General features: G+C 39.3%; 1 protein-coding gene across 2 annotated transcripts; it reads right to left on the reverse strand.

Annotated features, from left to right (window-relative positions):
* Nucleotides 1-1,135: 1,135 nt before the first annotated feature.
* Nucleotides 1,136-8,534, reverse strand: asphd1 (aspartate beta-hydroxylase domain containing 1). Of its 2 annotated transcripts, XM_051098833.1 has the most exons (7): nt 8,325-8,534; nt 8,152-8,227; nt 7,256-7,698; nt 6,938-7,144; nt 4,590-4,797; nt 4,257-4,370; nt 1,136-1,896 (listed from the first exon to the last, which is right to left on the reverse strand). In XM_051098833.1, the coding sequence occupies exons 3-7, from the start codon at nt 7,679-7,681 to the stop codon at nt 1,787-1,789; spliced, it is 1,065 nt and encodes a 354-aa protein (XP_050954790.1). In that variant the 5' UTR covers nt 7,682-7,698; nt 8,152-8,227; nt 8,325-8,534; the 3' UTR covers nt 1,136-1,786. The 2 variants fall into 2 exon arrangements, with proteins under 2 accessions (XP_050954790.1, XP_050954782.1); XM_051098825.1 differs by lacking the exons at nt 8,152-8,227; nt 8,325-8,534 and adding an exon at nt 8,005-8,134.
* Between the last annotated feature and the right edge of the window lie 1,120 nt (nt 8,535-9,654).

A 9,654-nucleotide genomic window follows, 5' to 3' on the forward strand; every position in this document is an offset into this window, starting at 1 on the left:
AAACTCTTTTACCATTTACTGCAATTTACTGTATTAAAAAATACATCGTTTTTAATTTTTTTAATCTAAAAATTGTGTTCAAAGTCAAAAAAGTAATATTGTATAATGTTTAAAATAACTGATTTCTATGACAAAACTGAATTTTCATTAATTAGCAGCCATTGCAGTCGTCAGTGTCATATGATTCTTCAGAAATCATTTTAATATATTGACTTGATGCTTAAGAAACATTTCTTCTTATTATCAATGTTGAAAACAGTTTTGCTGCTTAATATTTTTGTGGAAATCATGATTCATGTTTTTGTCAGGATTTTATCAGCATCTCCAACCGTTTCACCGTTTGTATCACTCTACTGTCATTTTATAAATAATACTGTTTTTGTGTTACAGAAAGTTTTTTAGGCGAGAATGTACTTGTTGCAACTAAAAATATGCGGTTTGTTAATAATGATAAAGTCCATTTTTTTTTAGTAATGTTCAGTAGTTTCAGCGGCCATTCAGCGCTCATGACTTGACTTACCTCGGCCATATCTTCTGGAATTTGCCGCTGGCTCTGATGTCTCTGTAATGGTTAAAAGAGATATAATTTGTTTGTGTTTGTGCTTGGCAGCTATAATGGCTGTTTAATCTTGTTTTGTGTGTGTCCAGTGTGTTGAAGCACATTGCCATATAACCTGGTAGGATTATAACATCTGTCGAAACATATCTACCACTTTTTGCTATGAAAAAAAGCTTTATCTAACACAGTATAAAAAAAGCATTGCTCCACATTCCGAATTATGCCAGCATTATGTAATTCAACTGTATTAAGCTAGTACTAAACTGTGACACACATTACATCACACACATTTCTAAACACATGTCTCCTTCTATCTGTCTCTTCATCTTGCGCTGTCTCATGCATTTTTGATTGTATACAGGCCCCTGAACCCCTCTGTGATATTCTATCCTTTTTATTTTCTATTCTGCTCTCACAGGGTTCAGTGAAGGAAAATAAAATCGCTGACAGTGGAGCCCTCCATCCCCAGGTGTGTGTTTGGTTGCTGATTGAATGTATCCGTCCTCCTGTGAGTGTGTGAGGGTGAGTAGAATCTGATAGTTCCTCCCCCTTCCATGCCATCAGCGACTAGATAGATTAAATTTAACAAAACCTTTTATTGTTGAATTGAACTCAGCTTGAATACATACTTGATTTGCAGGACAGTCATCAAGTGCATTGCTGGCAACACAATCAAAATTCACAACGCATGCAAGTAATCTGGTCATATACAGTATGTTGTCTTCAGTGTGTGCTTCACAGATCTGAAAATAAATCGCCATCTGATGAAATACAACAAAATATATAGCATAACCGTGAGTCACGTGTACAGTATTTACGGAGAACCATGTATCACAGTATACATCAGAGAGGTAAGGAGGAGAAATCAGGCACAAAAACGATAGAACAGGAGCGCGGGATTATCAAGACAGGCACAAGTCAAATATAGATATGAAGTTCGAAAATTGTTCGCGTGTCATCACAGTATCTGTGTGCTCAGGGCTCAACATAGTTGACATATCTGATCTGTATGATAAATTTGCGGAACTGCAGTTCTGACTGAAGTCATTATTTTGAAACATTTCAAAAGGTTTCAGTTGTACAGAGTCAGACATAAAAGTATGTAGTTGTTAAATGATAAATATCCTCAGTATAAACTAAAACAAAACATGTTTTGCATACTTTAAAACAACATTTTCTGCATTTTGATATGACATAAAGTGGGTTTGACTAGTGCATCCTTGGGAATTACTGCTCAGGGGCAAAGATGTAGTCTAGAGCCTGTCTCTCTGCTGCAGCCACATTTGGATGCCACAGGTCCACACTAAAGATAACTCTGGGACCATCTTCAGCTCCCCCTAGAGGACAAACGTAACAATGTTGGTTACAGAGAAGACTGCTAGAGAAAACTCTAGGACAGGGGTCTCCAAACTCAATCCTGGAGGGCCGGTGTCCTGCAGAGTTTAACTCCAACTTGCCTTAACACACCTGCCTGGAAGTTTCTAGTACGCCTAGTAAGAGCTTGATTAGCTGGTTCAGACGTGTTTAAGTAGGGTTGGAGCTAAACTCTGCAGGACACCGTCTCTCCAGGACCGAGTTTGGAGAAAGACATCTCTAGATTTCTAGATTTCTTTCTCAATTTCCACTGGGATAATCTCACATGTGTGTCAGAAGAGTCTACACTCTTAAAAATAAAGATTGTAAGTAGAGGTTTTTGCAGTGATTTCATCAAAGAACCATTTGGGTTCCCCAACGAACCTTTCAGTTTCATAAAAGTTTTATTTTTAACTTTTGTTGAAGAAACTTTTGTGGAATGGAAAGTTCCATGGATGATAAAGGTCCTACATAAAACCACATGTCAATACTGAACCTTTATTTTTAAGATTATATTATCACAGTCTCAACAATATCTCAAATTAAAGTAGACATACAGTATAAAGACCTTGATATGAACGCAGACATTTCTCATGTAATTCTAAAATATCTATATTTATTTTTAATGCTACACTAATGTTAAAATGTTCAGTGTGTCATGAATCTGGCTGGTGACCTTCAGTCCGCTCACCACCAGATGTCGTCCTCGGACGTTCACGTTGCACCACACCCCGGACTACGTTTCCCATCACCCATTGCGGTGATTGTGCGGACACCTGTATCCAATCAGGCGCTCAATATAAACCCCGGACTTCCCCCTGTTACTCACCAAGTATTGTGGAGTTTTGTATTTGTTGCGTTTAGCGCTCTCCTAGTGCTAGCAGCCTTTACTTAGTTGTTCCCTAGTTCCCTAGTTTCCTGGTTTCCTGTGTTTAGTTTTCTTGCCTGGTCATCTCGTTTAGTATGTCTAGCCACCTGCCTTGTGGATATCTCACTCGTTTCTCGGAATACCCCTTTTCCTCGCCCTTTGGATTACATTCGCCGCTGATCGACCCTCGCCTGCTTCAAAGCAGTGCACAATGCAGTCGTCATTTACTCCCAAAATCTGAGCCGCTGAAGACGCAGTGGATAAACATTACTTTCGTTTTTGAAGGAAATGCCCCCGGCGATCTACATAAATGCACCTATGTTCGTGCAAATCAATCGTGATCCAGCTTCACCTACAACAGAAGTGAGTATAAGGGTTTTTATGCATCTTTGCAGATTGACTTTCTTAAAATATACATTTTAGAGAGGATCGGGGTGAACAGAGCTCATTAGCATTTAAAAGCAAATGTGACAAAACAGCTCGCTCTGAAGAAAGCTGATTTTTGAGAAATTTTAACCAAAGTATGTTATAAACTTCTCATTAAGATCCTAACGAATCATATCAACTTTAAATTTGTTAAACAGACATCTGATGACCCCTTTAATAAGTAATTGAAATAGTTACACTCCTTATTAAATTTTAAATAGGGTAACTTGTAATCTGTAACCTATTACATTTCCAAAGTAGCTTTCCCAACACTGCACTAAAAAGTTAGGGGTCAATCATTTTTTAGTACTTTTATTTAGCAAGGATGCGTTAAATTGATCAAAAGTAAAAGTTAATGCATTTATAATGTTACAAAAGCAGCACAGCACTGTTTTTGAGCACCAAATCAGCATATTTGCATGAATTCTGAAGGATCATGTGACACTGAAGAGTAAAGTAATGATGCTAAAAACTTTGCCATTACAGGAATAACTTTTAAAATGTATATTTTAAAATATGTACTCAAATAGAAAGCAGTTGCCATTATATTTCATAATACTACAGTTTTTACTATATTTTTTTATTAAAAAATGCTGCCTTGGTGAGCATTAGAGACTTCTTGCAAAAACATTAGAAAATCTTTTTTTTTTTTTTTTTTTTTTTTTTTTTTTTTAACATTTCTGACCCACAACCATCATATTCATTCAAAATGATCCACATGCTCTGTCATGTAACACTCAACTAATCCTACATATGTAAGGTATTTGAAAAGTGTGTTTTTTCCCCTCATGTCTTATCTCATCTAGGATACAAAGTGGATCAGGACTGCCATTGGTGCCCCCTCAGAAACATAAATGTGTGTCACACTTGCATAACTGAGAACTCCATTTAGTAAGGACAGATGTCCTCTATTTTTCATCTTCAGATTGCCTGTTATCTTTATTGTTATAGTTTGGTAAAGTGATTATCAATCGTAACAGCCCTTCTTAGTAAACTTTAGTTATTCAGCATGTTATGATTAATGATGTTTGTACAATGAAGTTCTCTGACCATTGTGTGAGATGGTATGCAGGAAGGAGTCATCCACAAGGAGGCAGTGTCCCTCTGACCAACACTGTGGCTCCCCACCCACCACCAGCTCACACTGAGCAGGCGTCTGAAGACCTGACACACAGAAACAGAGTCATTTCACACTCACGTAAAAAACATCTTATTTTTGGTTCCCCAGATGTTTATGATCACAACATTGTACCATTTTTAACATTTTACTGATTGTCTGGCCTTATTTTTTTTCATATTTCTTCATATTTTCACAGTATTTTCCCTTAGTTTAAAAAAAAACCTGTGTAGAACAGTATCTGTGTTTTCAGTGTTGTGACTTACCCAGATGGCAGCGCAGACGTGTGTTTGTAGGGCCATAGGCCCCTCCCAATGTGGCCCCAGGACCCAGGAGCCAGAAGCCAGCAGATCCTAGAGAGTTACTGCTGATGAAGGTTCTGAGAGAGAGGAGGGTTCGGTATGTATACGGACACGCACGGCAGTTGCTGGCCACACACACTCCAGCGTTATAGAGTGGGAACACTGTCTGGCCCTGAGAGATGAATGCATGAGCTTGTCAACATTTGCCATATGCACATAGCACATTTACTCTCTTTTCTCGGGATCGACTGTGAGGTTGTGTGTGTGTGTGTCCTGCAGTTTTATAGCCTGATTATTATGAGAGAATGATGAATTGAATCCAAACAGATCCCTAACAGCAGCGCAGTACAGCTATTGATTGAAAGATATTAAGAGAGGCTGAGAAGGACAGCCAGAGAATGAACGAGTCTTGGTGAATGTGTATGCTGGATAAAGTAAAGTGATGCAGAACACAAGTTAATTAGTACAGTTCAACTAAAAATAAAAATGTCATTATTTACCTCAGGTTGTTAGCCCAAATGCTGTCATTTTTCTGTGAAACATCAAGTGAGACATTTTGATGCATATTTTCAAGATCTATCTGTCTGTCTATCTATCTGTCCGTCTGTCCGTCATCTATCTATCTATCTATCTATCTATCTATCTATCTATCTATCTATCTATCTGTCTGTCTGTCTGTCTGTCTCTATCTATCTGTATATCTATCTATTTGTCTGTCTGTCTGTCCGTCCATCCGTCTGTCCGTCTGTCTGTCTGTCTCAATACATCTGTCTGTCTGTGTGTCTGTCCGTCCGTCAGTCCTTATATCTATCTGTCTGTCCGTCCGTCTGTCCGTCCATCGGTCTGTCTGTTTGTCTGTCTATCTGTCCGTCCGTCCGTCCGTCCGTCCGTCCATCTATCTATCTATCTATCTATCTGTCTGTCTGTCTGTCTGTCTGTCTGTCTGTCTGTCTGTCTGTCTGTCTGTCCGTCCGTCCGTCCCTCATCTATCTATTTATCTATCTATCTATCTATCTATCTATCTATCTATCTATCTGTCTGTCTGTCTGTCCGCCCGTCCGTCCTTATATCATCTATCTATCTATCTATCTATCTATCTATCTATCTATCTATCTATCTATCTATCTATCAGTCTGTCTGTCTGTCTGTTTGTCTGTCCGTCTGCCAGTCCTTCTATCTATCTATCTATCTATCTATCTATCTATCTATCTATCTATCTGTCTGTCTGTCCGCCCGTCCGTCCTTATATCATCTATCTATCTATCTATCTATCTATCTATCTATCTATCTATCTGTCTGTCTGTCTGTCTGTCTCTATCTATCTGTATATCTATCTATTTGTCTGTCTGTCTGTCTGTCCGTCCATCCGTCTGTCCGTCTGTCTGTCTGTCTGTCTGTCTGTCCGTCTGTCTGTCTGTCTCAATACATCTGTCTGTCTGTGTGTCTGTCCGTCCGTCAGTCCTTATATCTATCTGTCTGTCCGTCCGTCTGTCCGTCCATCGGTCTGTCTGTTTGTCTGTCTGTCTGTCTGTCTGTCTGTCCGTCTGTCTGTCTGTCTCAATACATCTGTCTGTCTGTGTGTCTGTCCGTCCGTCAGTCCTTATATCTATCTGTCTGTCCGTCCGTCTGTCCGTCCATCGGTCTGTCTGTCTGTCTGTCTGTCTGTCCGTCCGTCCGTCCCTCATCTGTCTATCTATCTATCTATCTATCTATCTATCTATCTGTCTGTCTGTCTGTCCGCCTGTCCGTCCTTATATCATCTATCTATCTATCTATCTATCTATCTATCTATCTATCTATCTATCTACCTATCTATCTATCTATCAGTCTGTCTGTCTGTCTGTCTGTCTGTCTGTCTGTCCGTCAGTCCGTCTGCCAGTCCTTCTATCTATCTATCTATCTATCTATCTATCTATCTATCTATCTATCTATCTATCTGTCTGTCTGTCTGTCTGTCTCTGTCCATCTATCTATCTATCTATCTATCTATCTATCTATCTATCTATCTATCTATCTATCTATCTGTCTGTCTGTCTGTCTGTCTGTCCGCCTGTCCGTCCATCCTTATATCATCTATCTATCTATCTATCTATCTATCTATCTATCTATCTATCTATCTATCTATCTGTCTATCTATCTATCTATCTATCTGTCTGTCTGTCTGTCTGTCTATCTCTTCTGGTGAACTGTGATTGTATAGTTTGTGAAGATATATAAAAAAAATTACAAATCTGATTTTACTGTGATTTTTACAGTTGTCCCTTTGACTCATTAAAATCCCTGAAACAGCTGAGCCTACTATGTTTAGTCACCTTTGGTCCTTGGTAGCTCCACCCTAGCTTTGTATCAATCCCCCTCTGGTACACTGCTTGGAACTCAGCAAGGATTATGGGATAACTGGCCTCCAGAACCTCAATGTCATGACGATGAGCATCCCTGGGAAAGAAAGGTATGCTGGGAACATCCGGGAGGTAGAAGAGATGAGGCTTCTGGATGGATGGCCGATCATTGATCCTGGCCTAGACAGCAGCGAGGAAGAAGTCGAAGGACAAACAGTCACATAAATGCTGACACACAACACAAATATTTAGGAAAGTGCCTCAAGTTATCCTACTTTTCCCATCTCTGACCTGATTGCGCAGGCCCTTGTGAATTCGCCCCATGCCAGCCCAACTGTAGCGCTTAGCATACTCCTGTAGTGCTCTATACAACTTCCTGCTTTCCGCCGCAGCCTCGGTGGGGAACGGTGCATGGCTCAACACCGGTGTCAGATAGCTCTCTGTGCCCTCCTCTTCCTCCACAGTCTCCATGGTGATAGCCGCGGATGCTTTTGACACAGAGTGTCTAGGGTCAACCGGGGAACGGCTGGATGACCGAGAGAATGAGGATCGGCCAGAGCCACTTTTCAGCATGCCAGAATGGGATGGTGGGTCAGAACCCACGCGGTAGCAGTACCAGAGGAAGAGGAGGAGGACGGTCCAGAGGAGCCCGCTGAGGGGGGGACCACCCAGCAACGCACATGGGGGAAGCGGCACCAAGTCCAGAGACCAGGGCATGTTGCTGAGAGAGTGAGCTTACAGAGACAGAAAGAAAGAAATGATTCAATAATCATGACCTTCATGAACTTAATAATTGCTTGTTACATGAGACTTTCTTCAGTGTGTAAAATCAATACGCTTTGGCTATACACTTTAACTTATTTCCCTTCCTCCATATTTAAAAGCTGAATAATTAATATGCAGCAGACCACAGATAATGAATATTAATCAATCTGAAGATACCAAGGGCTTCACTCGGTGAAATATCTCTCACTCTATTGCATAATGATTCCTGCTGCAGTCAGTTTGTGTGGTCGCTTTCATTTTCAGACAGTACTCACGTTGCTGAAACATTGCACACGGATGTTCGGAGAGAGCGTGACGACGGAAAGAACCGATTTCTACCGAACATTACAAGTTATCATTCGGACACTTGCAGCGCGATTTTCTTCCATTTGAAGATGTTCTGCATATGTGTTTTCTCTTACCACTTCTCCACGTCTTACTCAGTCTCTCTTTCCCCCGTCGTTCTCACCACGTCCCTTCCTCTGTTTATCTGCAGCCCTAAAAAATACAGTAGATTCCGCATTCAGCGCTTCCGTGAGGCTGGAAGAACGACTCCTCCTTCTTTACGGAACAGAGGGAAGATGTTTTTTATTACCTTTGTCCATGTACCACGCATCTGAATCAACCAAGCATCCGTTGCTGGGTTGTTAAGCCTTATTTTAAAATTGTATCACCGCCTCTTGCTGTTAGCCGAGAGCCGACTGGGCAAGTTTCAGCACCGAGACGCTGGACAGCTCCTATGCAGAGCGCCGTCTACGTCTTGCACTATTGCAGTTCAACCGCTGTGTGGCGCAAGTGAGATGGACACAAAAATACAATCAAACCAAACAAACACCAGCATGTAGTGAAGAGGAGTCCGAACCATTTGGTGAATCATTTCTTTCGAACAGTTGTCTTGCGTCCCCATGTGCATACTATCCACCCTATCTGCCCTAAATAGTATTGAAAATTACTACTATCACATAGAATTTAGGATGGATAGTATGCACATTGGGACGCAGGCTTGGTTTTGATGAACTAGTTCTAAGAACGATTCAGTGATTCATTCATGTCATCACGTGGTCACTGACAACGTCGTGAAATATTTGCGTGCTGTAAAACGTAACAGTAAAGTCATATGCACATATTGTCGTTTAAATTTCAGCCATGTGTTATCTCATAAAAAATAGAACCTAAATGTAATTTACAAGTACAGTACCAGTCAAAAGTTTTTGAACAGTAAGATTTTCTATCTGAATATTTTTTTTTTTAATGTAATTTATTTATATTCCTGTGATTTCAAAGCCGCATTTTTAGCATCAGTACTCCAGTTACATGATCATTCGGAAATCATTCTAATATTTTGATTTTTTTCAGGTTTCTTTGATGAATAGAATAAATCTTTAACATCACTTTTGATCAATTTAAAGCATCCTTGATAAATAAAAGTATTAATGTCTATAATTTCTTCAAAAAATAAAATAAATAAATACAAATAATAATAATAATAATTAAATTAAAATAAATTGTACTGACACCAAGCATTTGAATAGTATAGTGTATAATGTTACAACAGCTTTTATTTCAGATAAATGCTCATTTTTGGATCTTTCTATTCATCCTGAAAAAAACGTACTCAACTATTTTAATATTTATATAATAATAATAAATGTTTCTTGAACAGCAATCAGCATCTTAGAATGATTTCTGAAGGATCATGTGATGCTGAAAATTTTGCTTGATCACAGGAATATATTATATTTTCAAAAATATTCTAATAGAAAGTAGTTATTTTAAATAGTAAAAGTATTCACAATTTTACCGCTTTTGTTGTATTCTGGATCAAATAAATGCTGGCTTGGTGAGCAGAAGAGACTTCTTTAAAACATTAAAAATCTTAGTGTTCAAAAACTTTTGACTGGTAGTGCACATAACACACAAAAATG

The sequence above is a fragment of the Labeo rohita genome, chromosome 3 (assembly GCF_022985175.1).
Source record: "Labeo rohita strain BAU-BD-2019 chromosome 3, IGBB_LRoh.1.0, whole genome shotgun sequence".
Taxonomy (NCBI): domain Eukaryota; kingdom Metazoa; phylum Chordata; class Actinopteri; order Cypriniformes; family Cyprinidae; genus Labeo; species Labeo rohita.

What these genes read in the sequence shown, in the direction of transcription:
- asphd1 (XM_051098825.1), bottom strand. An exon ending in GGAGCTACCAAGGACCAAAG is followed by an intron (nt 4,798 to 6,937) that starts GTGACTAAACAT and finishes TTCATCTCTCAG; the next exon opens with GGCCAGACAGTGTTCCCACT. An exon ending in GCATACCATCTCACACAATG is followed by an intron (nt 1,897 to 4,256) that starts GTCAGAGAACTT and finishes TTTGTCCTCTAG; the next exon opens with GGGGAGCTGAAGATGGTCCC.